At 44.1% G+C, this 23,643-nt stretch overlaps 1 protein-coding gene across 2 annotated transcripts in view; it reads right to left on the bottom strand.

Moving 5' to 3' along the window:
- actn4 (actinin, alpha 4) overlaps positions 1-23,643 on the bottom strand; it is a 35,673-nt gene that overhangs the window by 10,299 nt on the left and 1,731 nt on the right. Inside the window, exons 2-8 of one of the 2 annotated variants that reach the window (XM_076281848.1) lie at positions 6,421-6,535; positions 3,891-4,010; positions 2,543-2,629; positions 1,704-1,791; positions 1,490-1,568; positions 868-949; positions 314-399 (exon numbers count right to left, since the gene is read on the bottom strand). In XM_076281848.1, the coding sequence (XP_076137963.1) occupies positions 314-399; positions 868-949; positions 1,490-1,568; positions 1,704-1,791; positions 2,543-2,629; positions 3,891-4,010; positions 6,421-6,535 (657 nt within the window). The remainder of the gene's footprint in view (positions 1-313; positions 400-867; positions 950-1,489; positions 1,569-1,703; positions 1,792-2,542; positions 2,630-3,890; positions 4,011-6,420; positions 6,536-23,643) is intronic. The other variant, XM_076281849.1, reaches the window with a different exon arrangement.

The raw sequence follows: 23,643 nt of genomic DNA, 5'->3' as shown, positions 1-23,643 counted from the left end.
GATGTACAAAACTTTGTCTGTTGATATGAGTGAACGGGTGCAGTTCAGTGTTTTGTGCGCACTTGAAGAGTGTACTTTAGCAATCATTGCCTCAGTGTGCGCAGTATGCAATGGTCTTTACATGTGTGTGCTATAAACACCAGCTGGTGTCCCGACCATTCGGAGTCCTAGCCCATCCCAATGCTGGAGGAGAAAGCCATGCTGCAAGAGGGGTATGAGCTGCTGATGTGGCAGAGGGCAAGGTTCAAGGTTCAGAGGTGAGGGGTTAAGGGTTAAGGGTTAGACTGGCCAGGGAAGGCTGGGTTGGGGGTACCTTCTGGGCTCCAGAGAAGGCATGGTAGAAACTGGACACATAGGTCATAATGGCTTTCTCATCAGGGCGGGCAGTGTTCACTATGTCTGGAGGGAGACGACAGTTACATACACACACAGACAGACAGGTGGATACACAGACAGGCAGACAGAGACGGGCCAGGGACACACTCAGTGTGATCGAGGGAGGGTTAGATACCTGTAGGACTGAGGGATGCCAGACACATGGACACATGCACACATACAGTCAGACAGATTATCAGTCCGTCAGTCAGTCAGACAGACACAGACGGACACACACACACTCACATGCTAGTGCTACAGTACAGATGTTATGACACTGAAGGGAACAGTGCTGTCTAACAGCTGCTGGGGATATACACTGTGTTACATTAGCAGTATAAAAGCTGCATTTATTATTTTTAAAGGGTGAGGATCAATGATCAGCAAACACACACCCCAAATAATAACATCATACTCATAATAAAACACACCAACACCACATGGGTGATGCCATAAACAGAAGGGACAGAGAATGGGGTGGAAAAGATGTACCTTCTGCATCCAACATCTTTGGGATGTCAAGGTATTTCTCGGCCACTTCAAAAGCATTATTCAGGTTGTGCACTGGATCATCCTGAGCAAGGAGAAGAGACAGCAGAGAACAGAACTCCGATAAAACAGACTTCCTACATCAAACTGAAATTAAGATCACAATATTAACAACAGACTTGGATAAAAGCTGTTAACTTCGTAGGCAAAGAGCAGATAGAGTAAACGATGGTAAGGGATTTACAAAAAACACAGCCCTTGCTCAAAAAATGAACACTACAAAAACAGAACACTACTCAGGGGACACTAAAAAAGGGGTGAGCCCCATCTCTGGTGTTTTGTTTGGTATTTGGTTCAAATATAATGTAAATTACTGCTAAGAAAAATAAACAAATGCGTCATCATCCAGCACCAATTAACCTACCTTTAACCAAAGTGAGAACATCTTTTTTTACAAAGACATATTCAGTGTAGTTCCTGGTGTAATCAGATACTTAGATCTGCTCATGGTCTTTGATTGTACTGTTACATTACTTAATAAATTACTGAGGTCAAAGCAGCCTTCTCTTTACAACTCCTAGGGTCTTGGAAGAGTGGGTCTCTTTTGTAAAAGCATCACTCTTACCTTTCTAAGTTTGTCATAGTCAATCAACTCAGGCCTGTGTCTATGGATGAGCGCGTTGAAGGCCAGCCCATCCTTCCAGCTGAGAGAGAGAAAGAGCAAAAAAGAGGTAGAGGATATGTGAGATGGAACCAAGTGAAAAAGGGGACAAAGAAAATGTGTGGGACAGATTAGACCAGATTTCAACATCTAATGGGCATACTCTAATGCTATGTACCTGATATGGAAGTTCTGCACATTGACGTTCTTGTAGGGAGCAGTCTTCCTCTGACACCACAGCAACAAGCCCTCTTTGGCAGAGGTTTCTGAGGGAGGGAGGGATAAGAAGATTGGAGGGATGGAGGGAAGGAGGCACATTGCCCTCTTACTCTCGCTTTGGGTTGCAAAAATAAAACTGACTTGACTTGCGAGGACAACAAGATATGCATTCCACAATGTTTACCACAGAGATCAGAATTTACCGCAAGGCACACAACAAACGAGGCTTGGAGAATACTTGAATACTTGTAAATACTTAGGGGAATGCTTGTAGAGGTCACCATACCAACAGGAAGTTAGAAGAAATGTGCAACAGTACCATTGGGTAATGGTAGATGACAGTGAGTTTGTGTATGAAACTTCTATTCAGTTCTACCATGTGAGTAACAGGCTAGAAACATGGCATACTCCCATTTGTCAAAATACGTTTGTTAGTATTCACATGTTTACACACACACACACACACAGAGAAGGTGAATTAAGGCTGCTGTATTTCCACTCCACTTCCCACTGACCCAGGCGTGCAGCTGTGTGTGTATAGGGTGGAGAAGCAGAGAGAAAGACGGGGGTGGGGGGGGCATGAACCAAATGCAGGACACATTCTTGCCGTCTGGGTGGCCATGGGTCCCTTAAGTAAAAACAACCATTTCCTGCGAGTACATTCACAAGCTCTCAAGAGGTCCCACAGAACAGATCTCCACAGGACAGATGGGATGACTTATCAGGACAGAGAGGCAGGAAGGCAGAACAAGGGGGAGAGAAGGATAGCTGTGCAGATGATGGCAGGGACGTTCTTGCCTTCCACTGAGATATCCTGGATGGCGAAACGGAGGATGATTGTCCAGATCATTCCCAGGGTCATCTTCGCATTGCCATCCACAATTTCTGTAAACAACATAGCCCACATTAGAACTGGGTTTTGTGAAGGTACATTTGGAGCAAAGAATGGTCTATGTTTATGTAAGTGGGCATTTTCAGATGTTCCAGCTGAACAGGCAACAGGCAGCTATAGTTCATAGGGGCATATAAACAGTCAAATAGATTTCCACCTCTAATAACTTATCTAAATAATGCATGGTGTCAGCACAGAGATCACTGACCCCATGCATGACATGGACACCTTTGAAAACAAAAACTCCCCCTCTCATCAATTTCCATTTCCAATTTCCTTCCTCTACTTCATTGTTCTCTGAATTTCTCTATTTCTCCCATCCCACACTCAACGTTGTTGTTTTGTCGTGTTCCAAAGCTTGACCTTTCAGATGATCAGACTGAGCTCTGAGTGGGTCTGGTCACTGCGCTGTCCGGCTGCAGTGAGTGGGGCTTGGCATCTTCAGTGGTAATGCCATTGGAATGAGGGGTGATGGAGCGTGCCAGTGAGGCACTTGTCACTGTGATGGGGGAGCGAAAGGTCACAGCCACACTGTCAACGCACCACTCAACAGCTCCCTGTCCTTGCTCTGATTAACTGTAGTACTGAAGGCCCACTGAAGATCCCTGCACCCCACCACCCCACCTTACACATAAATTAGACACTCTTGCTCCCTCACTCCGTTTCAGACTCAATGACTTGACAGTAAGTTGTGAAATAATATAAGTGTTTTGTTGAACACGTTTACTTTTAAGACATTATGGCATTGACATGACTGGGACAAGCTGGACACTTTGCATGTTTGTGTGTATGTCTGCATGTGTACAGGAAAGAATGAAAAATGTAGGCTAGGTGGCTGGAATGCCAGTTGAGTTGGTCAGTTAGTCTCCACCAAGTATAGAGGGGAACGTAAATTAGTGCTGACTAAACCCTTATAACCTGCACAAGGTTTTTCATTTGCACAGATGGGAAAAGAGTGTTCATAAAACTGAGTAGGTTATTTTGTCTTTGCATTTTTGCACATGGCCTTTCTCAGACAAAATATATGTGGCCAACACATCCAAATAGACCATACAGTTAGACAAATCTACATCAACAACACACGTGCAGCTATTAGGACAAATGGTGCAAACACAACCGTGCATGACATATGACACACACTCAAGTGTAAGCTCGTAAACTTGTACACAGAGAGAAATATATACTGTGTGTGTGTGTTTGTTATATATATATATATATATATATATATATATATATATATGACTTGATACAGACCTTCTGCACCGATGGACACCAGCTTGACCCCCTTGCTGGCAATGAAGTCCAGTGCTTTGTTGACATTATTGATCTTGTGAACTCTCATCTTGCCTCTCTCTGGCTTGGGTAACCTCTCCCCTACAAAAGGAGACAAACCAATGAGCAAAGACAAATTCCCATGAAAGAACTGCATTTTCCACAAGATCAGCAACACAAGAGCAGGTATGTGGAGAGGGAGAGGGAGAGGGAGAGAGACATTCAGACAGAAACATTCAGACGTAAAGTTTAAATGGGCTATTCTAAAACTCTTCAATCTTATATTAAATATTTGTTACTTCCCTGATTCCTGGAATGAAGGACTTTATCACACCCATAAGAGTGGTGGCAAGCTGGACTCAAACAATTACAGGGGCATCTGTGTCAACAGCAACCTTGGTAAAGTGCTCTGCAGCATAATTAACACTAGAATAATTGATCACCTCACAGAACACAACGTCTTGCATAAAAATCAAATTGGATTCCTCCCAGACCATCAAACATCAGACCACATCTTCACCCTTAACAACCTCATTGATAAACATGTAAACCAAAATAAACATCACATGGATGTACTGGCAAAATTCTGCCAGACATGGGCCCTGAAAATAAACCCTCAAAAAACCAAGGTACTTATCTTCCAAAAAACTTTCCAGGCTACAGGGAAATGCAAACAACTTTAAAATAGGCAACATCAAAATTGATCGTACAAACAACTATGCCTATTTAGGTATAACCCTAACTTCAACAGGACACTTTGGCTTGGCTGTGAAGGAACTAAAAGAAAAAGGCAAAAAGCATTTTATGCCATCAAAAGATCAATTAAATTGGAACTACCAATTAGAATCTGGATTAAAATATTTAGAGCCAATAGCACTATATGGCTGTGAGGTATGGGGGTTGGGGTATGAGTTTTCAAGCTGGGATAAACATCCAACCGAAGCCCTGCATACAGAGTTCCCTGACTCACTCCACCATCTAGCCCTGAAAAGCCAAGAGCAAAACATAGGAAGGAGCCCACTTAGCCAACTTGTCCTGAGACTCAGTGACCTCACACCATCCCACGTCACTGAGGCCCAGGACAATGTTACAGTAGCAAGAACAATTAGACCCAACCAAATTACAAACAAAGAAAAGGAAAACTACATCGCCTATTGGAAAGAAGTCACTAAAAGACAACCTAAATTACAATGTTATTTGGCCCTAAAACGGGAATACACAACAGCTACTTACCTGAGTACACTAAAAGACCCAAAACTCAGGAAAAACATGACAATGTACAGACTCAGTGAGCACAGTCTCTCCATAGAAAAAGGCAGACACAGGCAGACCTGGCTGCCCAGAGAGGAGAGGCTATGCTCACACTGCAGCTTGGGGGCTGTGGAGACAGAACTGCACTTCTTGACAGAATGCCCGAAATATGAGGAAATTCGAACATTGTCATTCAGTAAACTAAATTCAATCCTCCCAGAGTTTCGAACTTTGACAAATGAGGGTAAATTGCCTTACATCCTCGGAGAGAACGAGGATGTGGCCATTGTGGCTGCAAAATTTGTAGCAGCCTGCCATAACCTGAGGGACAGCCAGTAAGGCCACAGCCATACACAATAATAGGATTGTTATTATTATTGGAATTGTCTCTTAACTTTTATGTCTTACTTAATTTACAGTTCTGTTACAGTTCATGTAGAGAGAGAGAGAGAGAGAGAGAGAGAGAGAGAGAGAGAGAGAGAGAGAGAGAGAGAGAGAGAGAGAGAGAGAGAGTGAGAGTGAGTGAGAGAGTGAGATTACCCATTCCCCAACTTCACAGATAGATCAACACTGCCCTAGAGAAATGTCAGGAGCCTTCTGTTTATGATTTGCATTCTGGGGCATGTCTATGAAGGCCATAAAACAAGAGGGTGAGTGAGACAGGCATTCAGGATAAGATCAAGACAGCCTACAGAACAGCTTGGACAGAAATGGTGACATGCGTCACCATACAATGAGGCCATCAGAGACCGACTGCGTAAATGTGTGTTTGTCTGTGTGAAAGAATTGGGCCAGGATTTATGTTCATCTTCCAGATAGAATATTATGACTTGGTATTCACACCACTGTGTCTCGAAGAGCATGACTATAGAAAGGTTTAGATATAGACGTCTATATCCATGTCCAGGAGCACACTGACAGGACACTGGAGCTAGGGCACTCGCAGTGGCTGTGTAAGCCTGTGCATCATGTGTGCAGCCTGGTTAACACCTCCTCTCTGCTGGCCTTGAGCATTCAGTAGAATACACACAGACTACCTGCCATCAAAGTCCTACTCAAGTCATTCTATACTGAACATTTACTAAGGACCAGGGAAAGTAGTTTCAATATGAGCCACTGGCAGTCTGTGCTTCTCCATGCTTGTGTGAACATATGTGTGTGTGTGTGTGTGTGTGTGTGTGTGTGTGTGTGTGTGTGTGTGTGTGTGTGTGTGTGTGTGTGTGTATGTGAAATGTTATTAATACGAATGCTGGTCTGTTACCTGAAATGACCTCTAATAGCAGCATGAGTTTGAGGCCATCCCTGAAGTCTTCCTCAATGTTGTCAATCTGTGTGCCAGCCTTGCGCAGATGGGAGTTACACCAGGCTGTGAATGTCTAGACAAGAAGACCAGAGGCAAAGGTTAGACAGATTCCAGAGAACCACGCCACTGCCCAACCCTCACATCATATGTAGAACACGTTCTCCAGTGCTCTTTGTGAAAAAAAAGCAGGGCACCATTTTAACAATTCTAATAGTCATCACCCAACCCAACCCTACCCCACCACACATGACCCCCAGCTAGAGCACACAGGGGCAGTTTACATTGGGCTGTGATGTTGGGAAACATTATGAGAGAGGGTGGTGGCAGCAGGGCAGGCCGCTGACCCTCTCTCCCTCCCTCTGCTGGCCGCTCCACACAAAGAGCCTATTGAGACCCCTGGATAATGAGTCCCTTCACCCCCACCCGCACCCCAGCCCAGGGATGCAAAGGGGACAGGAGAGCCCAGCCAGACCCCACCACGTCATCTGGGGGCTCCCCTTCCTCCCCTAACAAACAACAACCAGGCCCTACACAAACAATGTGGACACAATGCGGCCTGTCTTCACGCACGCTTTAAATATAATAACCAAATAAGGTTAAACAGGGTTAAGAAAGAGACAATTGTATTGTATCTCTGACACCAGTGACGGGTAGTGAGGTGCTCACACATCCTAGCCAACAGAACACGCCTCATAAGACTCAAATCTCTGAGTCACCTTTTTGGTGGGTGTCTGAGCGTAGAGAAGTTCATCACACCACAGCTTTACATCAGGTCACCCTACCCCAAGACACACCACTCTGACACAAGGAAGAGTGCTGATTGGTCCTTTGGCCTTTGCCCATTATACAGCTCATCAACGGTGGAGGTGAGCGTCAGAGCTGCCACTCCCTCTTCTGGAACGCTGGCATGACACAACCACATCCTTAAGTCCAATTTCAGCCACACACACACACACACACACACGGTTCTTTGAGAATAGGGCACAAACAGACATTTCCTGAAGTGAGTGAGACAGACAGACAGGCAAAGGGTGTGGTGGCACCTGGAGAGAATGAACCAGGCTTGCACACAATGTCATTTCAAAACTGCTGCACATTCCATGCATGACTACACAGCTATGCTGATCACTGCCATGCCCCCTTTATCACACACACACACACACACAATACAGAGAGAACCGCTCCCTTTAGTCCTGCAGTAGCAGACACACACATCAGCTTTACACACAGAGTAGCTCTCCCCCTTTTCTCTCCCTTTTCACCCTCACTACAGGATCAGGAAACACAGCACACACACATGGAACATCTGGTGACTTTCAGAACTTTGCTCTTAAATTGGGAAATATTCCATTCCGTTTCTATGAAAGACTCCGCTAACATAAAACCAACATACATTTTAGAAGATGACTACACAAGGCAATGACAGAACAATGGAATTTAAAATCTTTTTTTTTTCAAATATGGAAGGAATGTTTCCTTCTCTGTAAGGATCTTTATCTGTTGGGTATAGACATAAATCAGTCAAGTGATTATATCTACCGGTATACCCAAGGTATTTTCACCCATTCACTTATATTGACCGAAACTAATCCATGGTTTCAAAGTGACTACACCTTTTCCTTGACAGCTACTCAAGAAAAGTTGAAACAAAGACAAACAGCTTAGATTAGATTCATTTTTCCACAAGTATTCTTTATATATATCTGCATTCATTGCAGGGCTATACAACATACACTGCCCATGTTGACATTAGGAGACGTGCACACACATGCATAAGTATCGCACAGCACTAAAAACAGAAGGCGTTGCGTCCCCAGGGAGCAGGCATGCAGTGGCAAGCCCACCGGTAAGGTCTGTTTATGGGAGTACCCTTAAGACTAAACAGCACCACATGATGTCTACTCCTCACTAAAACCTGTGGGAGTGTTAGCAGCTAAATCCAGAGGAGAATCCATAGGATAACTTCTAACAACAGGATAACTTAGGAGACATAACATGGTTCAAGCGAGATCAACTGAGGGCAGGGGAGGAGAAGAGGTTCTGTCAAGTGATGCAGGAACCAGAGTGAGCCAGGTAAAGTCCTCCTGGGACTCAGCAAACACAAAGACACAGTCAGATAACAGCTATTATTAGCCATAGCTTGTGCATTAGCTCTTAGGTCAACTCAGCACACTCAACTACGAGGCAACTGGTGTGAACGATGGTCATTATGGCTGATGCACACGTCTACACACATGCACGCACGCAGTGGTTTCCTCTCCTGTTACAGTCACTCAGCAGAGCATCTTACTGGGGAACTCCATTTTTCAAAATGGCATCAGCAGCACCATATTATGAGCAGGACATGGATCAGTCAGAGCCTAGACCTTGAGGGCAAGATACTGTGTGAAAGTGTGTGAAACTATATGTGATAGTATGTATGTATGTGTGTGTGTGTGTGTGTGTGTCTTCGGCTTGCAGACAGAGAGGCCTCATCACCCCCTACTTTCCTGACACAGCTAAGCCTGGCCCATGGTGGCTTTGTGAACATGCCTGCTGGTGATGTTCCAGGGATAAGGATGGCTTTGTCAAAATGAAATCAATGAAAACAGTATGTCTGCAGTTAGTCTCCACAAATAACCAGGGAACAGTTGGTTTTGAGGTTTGAAAATGTAAGGTTCACAATTCCTAATTGACATTCGTAAATGTTATAATACATCAATTTCATTTGGCATTGGCACTTGATGAATCAACATAATTATGACCACCACAAGTGCAGCTCAGTTGTATGGGGCAAGTCAAGTTTTTTCTGTTTTTTTTTGTACCACCTGAAACTTGGTGTGCTTGTAAATGCACATGGCTGGCTGAAAACAGGTCTTGCAATAAATTGACAGCCGTTGCACCAAAAAATTCAAATGTTCTATGGCCTCTAGGATATGAGTTATGCATCACGCATATTCATATTTGTGGAGCAGTGTTACCAAGTGAATGGAGTAAATCCAAAAATGCTGACTGGCCAATAACATCTCCAGATATGCCTCTGCCAATTGCTTGTGTAAAGGTTCGAAATGAAATGTAAAATGACAATTCTGCAATGTCCTTACATTTGAATGCTTTCAGTTTCACACCACAATGGCATATTATAAAATGATCAACACTAGATGTAAATCTACCCATGTTGATCAGCCCCCCCCCCCCCCCACACACACACACACACACACACAAAGTGTAAATCCACCCATGTTCAACAACCCCACCCCCCCAACTAGATGTAAATCCACCCATGTTCAACCCCCCCCACCCCAACTAGATGTAACTCCACCCGTGTGTTTATCATCAACACACCCCCTCACTAGCTGTAAATCCACCCATGTGTTAGCATTTTTTATTCAGACCTCTGCTCATCTGTGCGCCACCCAGAATTATTGCTGGGGGGCTGGTAGTGCCTGATGAAGGCGATTCCTAGGTGTTTTGGCATTATACATCTGAAAACAGTTTTTGCTTGACTAAGCGCATCAGCTGGGACATCAGCATTCTTGAGTCTTGACAAGGAGAGGAGTAACTGATTTTCTTTCTAACAGACGGAAGTGTGTGTGTGTGTGTGTGTGTGTGTGTGTGTGTGTGGTTTCAGGACGAGGTGTGTTAAGGAGCACATTTTTGCGTGCTGAATATTGTGGTGCCGCACCCCTCAGCGCTTACCTCATCAGGTCTGGGCAGGTGTGTCGTAAACACACACACACACACACACACACATTTGGGGGCTCCTCCCAAATATATCAAGCCCCCACATGCACAGACACACTGACATCAAGTGTCAATAAAGGACAACCACAGAAAATGACAGACAAGGTCTTTCCATAAGACAACGGGATATGAACAATCAAATAAATTAACCATCCAGTCATAAACAACACGGTGTGGTCCATTTACAGCAAGGCTCAGTATTACTCTTAATTTGAAGAGGGATTATTACAGTAGATTAGAAGGGGGAAGGCAAAACAACGCTACAGTAACAAAATGGCTGGCCTTGAAGTTGGCCTGGTGCTGATTGGGTCAAGCTGCAGAGGCCGTATGCGATATCGTGGGAACATGAGTACAGTGAGGAGGCTGAGGTGGGATCCAAATGCAGGTGTACAATGTCCCTCTGGCATATGATCCTAACAGCTCTTGTTGGCCCTGTGAGTACTGCACACGAGGGAAAGCAGATTTTCTGACACACTTGCCTTCCTCCGTCTTTGAGTGATGTCACAAGGTTACAGGTGATGAACTACCAGGACATGTGAGTCATCTCTTTAGGAGTACAGCACTGCCTTGCGTTTCACTCCCTTTTATAGGTTCTCCCATAGAACAACTCAGCTCCTCTATGGTGCAACACCAGGATTGGGTGCTGCCAGCGGCCTCATGCTACACTCACCAGGCTACATGAGCTTTCTCAGCTCTGAGCACAGGAACCTCAGCTGTCAAAAATAAGCCACTCACCACAGTTTGTTTCATTAACGCAGCAAATAAAGAACCAGTGTGGTCTACCAACTATGGCTCAAAACAGCTCGATCTGCAACACTTAACACAAGCTGACAAAAGTGAGTCAAACAGACAGTAGCGTCGAGTCAGATGTGTACAAGAAACAGCCCACTGGAGATAAGGGGGAATCCGCTCAGAGACAGGCCGGCAAGCCTCTTCTCATAAATGAGTAAAATCAGTAAAAATACTGTAAAAAAGATCACGCCGATCCCTTTCAGTCTGGAATGCGCCATTTTTTTTTTATCTATGGGGGTTGGGGTGGGAAAGGATGTATGAAATGCTAACTGTAGACAAAACAGACACCAAAGTTCAAACATGGGAGAAAAAAAAAGACAGACAGAGAGACAGACAGACAGACAGGCAGACATGCAGGGAAACATGCAGACTTCGAGAGGAGTCAGAGGGACAGTATGGATGAAACAAACTAAAAGGTGAGGGGCCACTGCAGTGGTGGCTATTTTGTATGTCCAGTCTGAGCAGAGGCTTCCAGCGGAGGCTGTGTTTATTTGTTGATTTATTTATGTGGCTTCCTGTCTTTGTGAGAGCTGGGTTGGGTTTCTCAGCAGATTTAACCCATCGTGCACTCAGAAGGGATGATCCCGTTTCAGTTCACGGCCATGGACTACAACAGAAGTCTTTTTTTATCTTCATTTTGACTGTAAGACGGTCCTATAAATTGTAAAAGACTATTTTACAATTGAAAGGATGCGAAAAATGGTAAGCGCTTGCACACATACACCTGGAATTGCTTGGGGGAAAGTGAAACCTGAACGCCAGTATGCATTAACAGAAACCAGGTGAGAATCTGTTGGACAGGACTGACTGTGCACACCTGTGGCGTATGATGGGGCACTGCCTACATCACGTCATTCATCACACAATGACCTGAATGCTGCAGGCATCCCAAACAAAGCCTCAAATGACTGGGGGGCACGGATGCACGGAGGAAAAGTAGGGAGGGCCAACAGTGGAATGAATGTCATCCTAATTTAGTATGAGAAGGATGTTAGGAATGCCAGCCATGCAGCCCGTGCTCTCTGGGTGCACTCTCACAGGGCTTTCAGAGGGACAAGCTGTTCTCCCCAGGCAGAGCAGGAGGAAGGAGATCGCTGGTCAGCAGAGTTTGCACAGTCAGTGTCAGTGTTTGTCAGTGTTTCCCATACATTGACTAATCTGTGGCCGGGTGCCACAAAATAAAAATCGGCCGCCACAGATGAATTTTCTATGTTTAATTTAATTTAAATTAAATATAAGGTCAAATCCTTGCATTGCCATTGAGCTGTGCTTTTTACGCACGCAGCCTTTCCTTGCCCCGCCCTCTCTCGTAGCCCGCTGCCACTCCTCTGCATGTGCATTTAACAAAATATTCACGATTGTTGAAGGATTGTTGTTGCCACATAGAAGCATTGCATAGAAGACGTCTGGCTAAATTGCTATTAAATCCGCTTAGCATCGTGACCATGCTGCGCAAATTTGTTCAAAACTGCTGCATTGAAGTGAACTCTGCTAAGATCTTATCACAACATAGTAGGCTATATTGAAGAGACTAAACTAAGTTATGAAATCAAGCAGTATCTCAAAGCTAACGTTAGAATACTGTATGGATGTCGAATTTAGCATGCTTAGCCTACCTACAGCTGCTTGTCAATTTCGTTGATGGGCTCATTTTATTGACTCTTTGCAAACATTCAGTGTCAATCCCGATGTAAATGGAAAAGTGTTTTCCAAAATTCAAAAGTGCTTGTCCCAAGGAGAAGTACGAACCTTTATTTTAACTATGTAGAAAACGTTATGAATTGCATCCACACATCAGCAGCATTTCAACTGTGTTACAATTACAAGGGTTCCCTCAAACGTCTTAAAGGCACTCAGTTAGACCTATACACTACCAAGACAATCTTAATGCCCCCCCCCCGCTGTTGTCAAAGTCAGCTACCGCCACAAATTGAATCCAATTCTGTGGGAAACACTGAGAGTTGATGGTTAAAATGGAGCATTACATTTGCCCTTCCACTGAGAAAATAAATCCTGCCATTTGGCCCTGTCCACTCCTCCCTCCTTACCACAGGTCCCCCTCCAGTCCCTACTCATGTGGTAAGCCTCATCTCAACAAACCAGAAGTCCACTCTACAACTTCCTACTCAGAGGAGCTGCAGAGAATCAGACAATGCAGAAAATAGCTGACAAACAGCCAATGGTGATCATCGCTCCAACACTCTGATGTTTAGTCCAATTCACAAGGAACGAGAGGAATGTGAGGACTGAGGCATGAGGAGGCTTAAGAGCCTCAATGCTTCCCCTGACCGGAGGCATGGAGAGCTTCAGCTCAGAGCAATGGCAGTTTGAACCATAAAAGCAGAGGTTAGGGAGCTTAAACAGGACTGCTGGTCATGTTCTGTGGGAATCCACACAGCCGCAGCAGCGAGCTGGAGTCAGGCCAACACCAGTAGAGTTGAGTGCCAGCACTGCGAGTCACGACATCTGTGATGACTCAAGCTTCATGTCTAATAGAGCACTGTATTACTGGGCCCAGGAGAGCTGGGTGGTGTAAGATTCCACAGGGAAGAATGAGAGAGAGACAAGAGGATGAGGTTAAAGGATAAAGGCTGAGGGTTAGTAAGGCTAAAGGACTAGAAGAAGGAGAGAGGAAGAACATGAAAAGAAAGTTGGGAAGGAAATAAGAAAAAAAAAAGAAAACCAAATGAAAAGAAAGTTGGGGTTGAAATAAGTCACTACCCTCTTCCCTCCACCTTTCCTCCTGGTTGTGTTTTCAGCGCTTCAGATTACTTTCAAAGGGGAAATGGTAAACGTAAATGAACACTGGGCTGCCAGGAAAGAAGATAAGCAGTGGTCAGACTAAATAACCCATCTGGGGGCTGTCTCATCCATCCAAGAGGCTGGGGGGTTGGGTGGGGGTTGGACTTTCCTGCCTGAGCCAGCCGTAATTACACCAGTCAAAGCATTCTCTCCTTGATGGTGACTATCCTTCTCATACATCAACACACACCTATAAAATTCATTGCACATTCAATGCCACAATTGGCCAAACTTCATATATACCATCACCTGGTCTCCTATGGAAAGTCAAAGTTCTTGCACAGCAGCCACTACTTTAAAAGGGTATCTAGAGTAGTTATAATAACAGGAATGAGAAACAAAAAAGAATAAAACATGAATTACGTGACTTGTGCTGGATGCTTATCAACGCCTCACCTTTCACCTCTCACTACATTAGAAAAGGGGCCTTATCCTGACTGAGGCCAGCTCTATGTGCTGCCACCGCTCAAGATAGCCATCCCTTTCAGGCCACTCATGGGGCTTCAGCCAGCAGCCTTTATCCGGCGCACAATGGAGCCTGACCTCGGCTGGGTACAGCTGGGGAGGTGGGGCCACGATGGTCCTGCTTCTGAAACGCCCAGCACAAGGCTTCTGGCTGCCCACCCTGGAACAGGCATGGATACCGGCTTCTGGCTAGCCACTCTGGAACACGCATGACATTGCCAGCTACCTACAGCTGCTGGATATCTGTGCCCATGCCTGTACTTTAACAAGAAACCTTGTGTTGACAAGACTCTCGACTCCTTCAAGACTGCTCGTCCTTGCTCTAATCACGTACTAAAAATTGTGAGGCCCGTTCACAGCTTAAGATAGTGGGAATTGACTGAACCTGCATGCAACAGCTCAAGCAGTATTGTCACACATTCCAGGAAAAGTACTCCACAATTATCTCCCCAAGAGGGTAGCTTTGGGATTGACCTCTAGGCAGGGTCACCCTGTACATATGTTCACAGTGTTTGATGTTCGGGCCTTCACTCCCAGGGTCACTGAGGTGTGTTCCCTCTCACAATTTATCACTTATCCATACTTCTGTCCAGTCAGCAGAAGACGCACACCAGAACAGGTTCTTAAGACTTTTTTTGGTTAAATAACAGCTTGGGGCTTCTATGGGCTGTTTGCTTTAGTGTTTGTGCTTTAGTGTCTGTATCTGTTCTCCGCTGGCATGCCAGCATGGAAGTGACTTGAAAGAGTGTCGGGGAGGAGTGAAGGTGGGGTGTGATGGAGTGATGACGCTTGCAGGCTTAGATACAGAAACAAGAGGCAAACTTGGAAACTTCCAGCCAGAAACACTCTGGCGTTACCTACTAATGCTACAGTTTACTTACCGGCCACTGTCATGACACACACAATGATTATGACCAAAAAATTAAGCAAGCCTTGAGAAATTCCCAGGCTCTTCTTCTGTCTTTATAGCTGCTTGTCTGTAAATGCAGCTTGACATTTGCTCTCTGTGGGCTCCTCACATTCCTGACATTCCCTGTAAGGCGGAGTGTTCCCTATTTCCTTGCCTCGTTGGTCATTTCTCTTTCACTGCACACACACACACACACACACACACACACACACACAGGAAGTCCATCTTCTTATCAATTGGGCCTCCTTCCACAGAAGTGCCCTTTCCCCACCTCCATCACACCCGCTTCTGTGAGATAGCTCTGACACATATCAGCACCAGAGTGACTCATACGAACTACACACTCACACGGAAACACAGCGACTGATTTAGCCATAAGCACTGACTGGGCCCATGAGTAGTAGCCTCAGATTTCAGCCAGTATGCTCTTTTCAGAACGCAGATTTACTGGGCAGTGGTGGTGGTGACGTCTAAAATGGATGGCTGGAAGAGAAGGGAAAGTAGACAACATAACAAGCAGTAGAGATGTAACAAGAGGATTGGGGGAGGAGAGAGAGAATGAGAAAGACAGAAAGAGAGGAAGAGGTAGAGGGGGAAGACAATGTGACTGAACGAGACAGGCAGGCTGGCCCAGTCAAGAGAGCATTGTCACACTAACTGCCTCTTCCTGTCGTTCCCCTGGCTCGGCAGCGTACTTTTACCTTATAAGGAAATGCTGTTAACTGCCTGTCACTGTGCTGATGATGTAAGTCAGCAAGGTGCCACCTCCCCCCCTCCTATCACCTCTCCCTCTCTCCATTTTTCTTGAACACACACACACACACACACACACACAAGCATGCAGGGCAAACATCACCTGATTAAACTCAGCCACCACACCTTTCTCGTCTGGTGCTGTTTGTTTGAAACTTTCTTAGCCCAAAATGGCATTGCTGGTCTGCCTCCCTCAGTGTCTCTGTACCAGCCCTGTTTGTTTGGCTAGAAATGCTGGAATGCGAAGCATGACACCCCCTCAAACAAACACACACACACACACACACACACACACTTCTACAAGAGTTTCCAATGAGCCAGCATAAAATGAGCAAAGGGTAGTACACACCAGAGAAAGAGTAGTTTAAAAAGAAACACAAAAACCCTGGCTTGCTTCCCACTGAAAGTCAGTTTAGTGCACCCACAGTATAATAAAGGTCACAGCGAGACATTAAGGAATGCTTTGAGGAACAGAAGAACGTGTGACCCTGGATCCTAGCCTGACATGCCCTCTTTTGAGGTCCCATGTGGGTCTGAACTACTTACAGTGGCCATTAGTCAGAGTGGAGGGTATGTTAGACAGTGGGAGGGGGGGAGGGAGAGAAAGAGAGAGAGAGAGAGAGAGCTGGTGGAAAGGGTGAAAGAGGAGAGGAGGAAGTGAGGGTGAGCCTGTAAAAAGCTTTTGACGAGGTCCAGTCACTGCAGAAGAAGTTCCTCTGTTCCTGTTTGTTCCACTGTGTTTCCGCTACAACCCCTCCTCTTCCAGATCCAAAGACATTCCACAGCTAATTCTGCCTTCTCAGACTTGAAATCGGACTCCAATGTCCCTGTATGTATGCGTGCATATAAACACACACTGTTTTTTTTTCGCATACAAGTCACGTACAAGCAATACTAACCGTGTTGCACAAAAAACTAACAAATATTTGGCAATCGTCCAAGCCACCAAGTGTCTGTCTGTGCATCACATTTGCAAAGGCAGGAAAAAAAAAATACATGGTCGCAGCACCCAACTTCCCTTCATAACTCTTTGAACTAGCAGTTTACACACAGAGCTTGTCAACTAACTTAATGGGTTCTCTCATGCTTGTCCTTTCCCTTCCAACAAGGGAGCAGGAAGGGGAAGAGATTGGGGGAAATGAAAGAAAGGGGGAGAGGGGGCAGACAGGCTCTCACTGGCCATTAATCCTCTCAGTAGCAGCAGAGGAGGATTTGCCCCACATCTGTTTACAGGGGGCAGATGCAGGACCACTTCAAACAGCACCCCTCTCGTTGTGCCTTATGCGTATGATGTGATGCTTCCTGCTCTGCAACCCCCCACAATATCCTCACAACATAAGCAAATCATTAAGATGTAAAGGCCCAGAGCTCTAGTGAATCCTAATGCATGAGAGGTAGGAGGCTCCTTCTGCTTCTTTGGCTATCTGTTCACACCTTGAAACAGTCCATTTCTTAGATTGTATTCTCCCCTGAGTGATATTATGGCTTACTGGGATGACCCAATATCCCAATGATTACTCAGGCTGAGCTCCAGAGAGATGAGAGAAACTTCCAGAGGGACAGTCAACACTGCAACCCTCCAACCGTCTGGGCTTTATAGCAGAGTGGCCAGACGGAAGGCTCTCCTCAGTGAAAGCCACAGAAAGCCTGTTTGGAGTTTGCCAAAGAGAACCTAACATATGGATAAACTGGTGAAGCATGGTGGTGGCAGCATCATGCTTGGGGGTCCAAAGTGCTCAGGAATTCACACTGAGTTGAAGGCTCACCTTCCAGCAGGACAACGACCATATGCACACAATCAAGACAACAAGGGAGTAGCTTAATAGGGATAACTGACTGTGCTTGACCGGCCTAGCCAGAGCACTGACTGAACTCATCTTTGGAGACACCAAAATGTAGCTGTTCTCCAACATCCAATCTGAGAGTTTGAGAGTATCTACAGACAATATAAAACAATCCCCAAATAAGGTTTGCAAAGCTTTTTAAGTCATACCAGAAGAAGACGAGGCTCTAATCATTGCCAAAGGCACTTAAACTAATTACCAAGTAGCCTAAAGTGTATGAAAACACTGAGATGGGAAAAATGGTAACATACAAGACAGTAGACATCAGTAGCCATCCACAATGCACCAGCTTACAAATTAGGAGGTTGTTAAGTGCTGAAACAGCAAAAAACCAGGGGCAATGGCATCACTTTGCCATGTACCACTGTGCACATACCAACTGTAGTGAACATAAACTATGCCTAAACTAACAACTTAATTTTGCCGATCATGTTGGTGTGGCAAATATGTAGGCATCTGTGCACTAAACACACTCTTGCACACATGACACTCTTACACATAAGGACACACACAAACACCAAACTCATTGTTGCAATTGTGTTCGAAATGGTTCCTTGGATGGGAGAAGGGATCACATCGACATAGCCAGTACTCCTGTGATGCTAGAATCTTAAAGACTAGCACCAATCCAATGCATGGTAATGCAAGACAGTTAAGAGGGGAAAGAGGAAGCAACAGAGATGGCAAAGCAAGAAAGAGTGCCCAGATGCAAGCACATGTGCCTTGAAGTTCATCCAGCTGGACGGCCAACCACCTCATGATCTCTCGAACCTTTTTATCTAGTGTCAGCTCTTCCTCTTTCAGTCTCTGTCCCTTACTTACATTCTTTCTGCCTCTAACTTCAATATCCATGGCTTAGTCATTCAATCCCTTTGTAGTGGCCTTCCTTTCCTTCTTTGCCCTCCCCTTTCCACTCATTCTTTCACTGTGTACACCCCTTCCTTACTCATTCACTACTCTCTCTTTTGCACTCATTTACTCTATGAGGTTAGTCTTTTTTTAATCCTTCCATTACTGTATTCCTCGTCTTAATGCCAGTTGTATCAGCCTCACTTTTCGAGAGCTGACAGCAAACCTTATCTGAAAGTAAGACACATACTATGCAGCTCTCAACAGTTCAAGCAGCGGGGAAACCACAGGATTCAAATAAACTGCCTCTATTACTGCTTGGTTAAATATTTTCTATTTTTTGTAAATGATGCTCTGTCTACGTGCAGCGAGGGTAAAAACACAGCACTGACCAGAGCCAAAAGTGCAGCAAACATAGCTGTGGTGGTGTGAATGTTTGTAAAACGTGCATAACACACAGGTTGCATGTCGCAGTTAATGGATTCAACAACCAAGAGACAGTCCTCTTCATTGAAGAACACTGGACCTTCTATTTCGTGGTTTTCCAAGAGGTAGCAGTAGGGCCAGGCCTTAATGGAGTGTCAGAAGCATTGTTCTGTCTGACTGTTGAGCCTCAATATAACCTTCAGAATCACCTGAGGCTTTGTCACCCAAACCCCTCCATGAGTGGAGTTGGGTCCTAGCCTACTTTGTATGTCCCATAAGTGAGGAAACTCCTTTTCAGCAGGGTTTCAAGTCGCACAGGGATGAAGGCTACAGTGTGGTTCTGTCAGTTTGTCTGTAAAACACACACACACACCAGAAGGAAAGAGGGAAATAAAATATCTAGGCCTAAATCCTAGAACGAGGCTTGTATTCCCGTGGCTGTGCTAATCCTCTTATAAACAGAGCTTTTGTCTGAGCTCTGTACACTTAAGAGTCTTTCACTGCTGCCTTCGACATGAGGGAACAAACAAAAGGTCCAAGGACAGTGAAAGTGTAGCCTTTTGTGCATGCTGCACACTTTGGAACAGGACTACAGGCTGCCAAAGAAAGCCTGAGTGGGGACTTGTCATAAGGATATAACCTTTACTACCTCTATGACACCTCAGCTACAAAGCTGTTCTGTGTTTCAAGGATGAATGAAAATTATCCTGTGACTAACTAGGCAAGTGGGCTAATTTGGTAAGTGGAGTGGTAATAGTCAACTGCTAATTCAAGAAAATGTATTAAGATGGGGACTATCTCTGTCAATCACAGATTCCTCAGCCTTTTTGTGAACTCAGTGACGAGTAAAATCAATTCACTCATGCATGACATGGTCAACTGCGTAGCACTCTTAGACATATCACACAGGCATCTCAGGATTAATCAGACCTCATCAGAATAGGAGTGTAGGAGGGCAAGGGCCAGGATGCCATGCATAGGACACCATCTAGATCTCTTACTTGCTCTAAGCAAAAAAGAGGTACTAAACAAATATGATAAATATAATACAAATATATAAAATGTCGGGGTCCAAGCAAAGTGACAAGTGCCCTTCAGCAGATTGAAGGTCACAGAGGAAATGGGACAAAGTAGAAGCAAACCCATTGCTATATGACTATGTTCAGTAAATGTGTTATTGACATGCGATGAAATGACAACAGATAAATGACGAATTGACATGTGGCCGCTCTAGTGCTCCTTATAGAATGAACTCCACAAAATTCAGTGTGTCTCCAAAGAATGTCGTATTGATTGTATGTACCAAGTTTGAGATTGGACTTATTGTCAAATATTGTCAATATTGGTAACTGAAATTTGGTTTGACATTGGTGGGCATTTTAAGAAGTGAGTCAATTGGCAGATTAAGAAATGTGATAAAATCACACCAGGTACAAATGTTCCAAATTTCATGTTTTTATAGATATTATATTATTATGTGGGGGCTGTACCACCCTCTATGGACAGAATTTCTCGAAATTCGGTGTTCGTCCAAAGAATGTTGTGGTGATTATGTGTACCAAGTTTGAATAGGATGGCACCTTTACAAGATACAATATCGGCAATATAATCATTACAGGCGACGCCCCAAAAGTTAATTAACACAGTTAATTAACAAAGAGACAAAAGTCAGAAAATGCCAATCTTTTAGGCTTGGTCTGAAAGTGAGGTGTACCGAATTTCTTAGCAATCGGATCAACGTTCTAGAAGACAGATTCGTTTCTCTTTTGAGTTATTTGAAAATGGTGGGAAAATGTGCAATATGGAAATGGGCGTGGCTGGGTGGAATGGATGCAGGAGAAAAATTCCATACAGGTCTAGAGATATGAGCAAATACGTAAATGTGCTTATTATAGCGCCCCCCCATGTCATTTCTGTTTTCTGAGATGACGCACTGATTTGAGACCTATGGGTAAAATTTGGTGTCTGTACCTATAAAGTTATGGCTGCAGAAAAATAATATTCAGAACAAAAACTATAGGGTTCTTGCAGCTTCTCTGCTTGGACCCCTAATAACAAGCCCATGTTGGATCATGTTCTTGAAACAAAATATAGCTAATATGCAGTATACATTTAGTAAAAATTAAATGTGGCATTCCCCAATTTCCTTAAACACATAATTTCTCCACTCACCACCTTTCCAAATAGGCTAAGGAGAGTTTGTAATGTTTTATCACAACTGACCAATCATAATCACATTGTCTTCCTGAAATGCATTAGTTTTATGACTGAAGTAGCCTGCAAATTAAATAGGTAGTGCTCACTGACGCACGTCACTAGGTGAGCATCTTCAGTCTCATGTCAAACAAGTGACTTGTTTAGTTAAAAATATTATTTGAATATCTTGTGTGTATGTGAGAGAGACAGCAGAAACTGTCTAAAGCGGAAACTAGCTAAAACTATTGTACACTTAAAAGCTTTTATCTCCAGTCTGTGGGTCTTTTGCAGGTATGACCGGAATGGTGTGATAATATCTGAGGTGCTAGGTCCCAAAATACATACTGCTTCTGAGCTGAGAAGCAACAGCAACAAGCTTTCTTTTTTGGGAGGAAGTGTCACATGCTGAAGGTGATGCTGACAAACACACACACACACATCCGCCACACAGAAACAAACTACATTAACAAACTACATGCGCCCAACAGAAAACACACTTTGACTCAGTCCCAGTCACACCCATCCCAGTTGTCCTTAAGAGTCCAAATAGTAGCACAAAACATCCCAAGAACAAGAGTGAGAGCCACAATAAATGAAATGAAAAAATGTCCTCAAATCCTACTCTTTCTACAATGCTATTTCTTTGCTTAAAGGGCTAGAACACAAGAGTAGCACCTCAAACCAGCCTCTCCAGAGATGATTCTACTCTGCCCCTCCCCCACTAACATGACTACACCTAAACACACATTCCTTTCACTAAAGTGGCCTGCAAGCACTCAAACACACGACTCACCCAAGAAACTCTCTTGAACAGGCTTTCTCCATCATAGGGCTGTGTACAAACACTGTGCCTGGAGCCCGTAGATACGAACGACACAAAGGTGAGCAAGTAGACGACTGGAGGTGGACTCACAGCACTGCACAGACAGCATTGCAATCATGGACCAAAATGAGATCAGGAGTAGTTTACAAGATCTGTGTTCACATCACAGATTTATGTCTAAATCCATTTAAACAGCAACCAACTAACACTTCATAAAAAGATATGACAAAGCACTGTTTGTGATTATTGAATGTCCTTTATTTGTTACTTACACCAGACCAAGTCTGTCATGATACTGTCTTCTTGACTGACTGAGTGACGTCACAAAAGCAGTGAGCTACAAGCGCTATAAACACAAATATTTTTCAATGGCATCAGCTGCTTGCAACAACTTGCAACAATGAATTCACACCACTGCAACTCATCTGCAATAATTTTGTCTCGTTATGAATTGGCCTTAAAACGGCCAAACCTCACACCAAGTATGCAATTAACTTAATCAAGCTCATTACATCATTCTTACCTTCATTCATGGTGAACTTAGAAATCAAGGACAGACGCACTGAGGAGAAGCAACGGCACAAGAAGGCCTAATGTTGAATGAATAGTGGAGGGGGGAGTGGAGCACTACCGCTGTAGTGGCAGAGACTCAGGCCCAAAGGACTCATTCATATTTGTACAATACACACCACCATCAATATTAAGGCTAAAAGTCTATAAAGGATAAATGCTTAATGACGCACTAGGTGTGTTCCAAACGGAAGGCATATGTTCTGTTGACACACTGGTGATCAAGAGGTGTCTTACAAGATATGACTTTGAAGTTAAGGCATCTTTTAAAAACAATGGTTTTGAAAATTTCCATGGTTTCTCTTCCTCCTAATAAACGAATATTGCCATAGGCTCCGCAACCTTCAGGACAATGTGTCATATTTGTTGGGCAAGACAAAGAGGAAAGAATTAGTCATCATTTTCTACAGACAAACTCCATTGACAACAGAGAGACAGGACTGGACAGTCTTCAGCTGTCCTTTAAAACCATGGAAAATTCAAAGCTGATAAGTGAAGAAATTACATAACATGTGTACTATTATGTTACTGCTATGTCAGGCTGCACAATTACTTTACTGCAGAAATTTGAATGAAACTGCATTGTACTCAATGGTTCAGTGGTTTTTAAGCCTCAAAATATAAATATGTAATAAAACTTAAAATTATGTTTTTCTGTAACTCGATTCATTTGAATATTGTCTGGGGGGGGGGGGGATGTTGCCACTAATTCCAGAAGACACCACCAAAAAGGTAATTCAGTGTAACAGTTAGGGAAAAGTGAGACATTAAGAGTAATATCAAATCACATCACAGCCCCCAAATACTAATTCATTGCCATTATAAAAATGTATACTTTATACATTGATGATACTTCTACTGTTCACCTGTTTACCGATTGAATCAGATCTGGTACAAGGACTATTTGAGGACTATAGCATACCCAAGCGTCTCTTCATATGGATTACAGATTGCATAGGCGTAGAACAGAGACTACTTTTTGCCAAGAAGAGCAAGCACCCCCAAATTCTGTCATTAAATTAGGCCTA

The sequence above is a fragment of the Alosa pseudoharengus genome, unplaced genomic scaffold, assembly GCF_046254945.1.
Source record: "Alosa pseudoharengus isolate Yale_2024_CS ecotype anadromous, Long Island Sound unplaced genomic scaffold, YU_APseudo_1.1 YU_APseudo_1.1_scf_13, whole genome shotgun sequence".
Classification (NCBI taxonomy): Eukaryota; Metazoa; Chordata; class Actinopteri; order Clupeiformes; family Clupeidae; genus Alosa; species Alosa pseudoharengus.
This window is presented reverse-complemented; position numbering and strand designations above follow the sequence as displayed.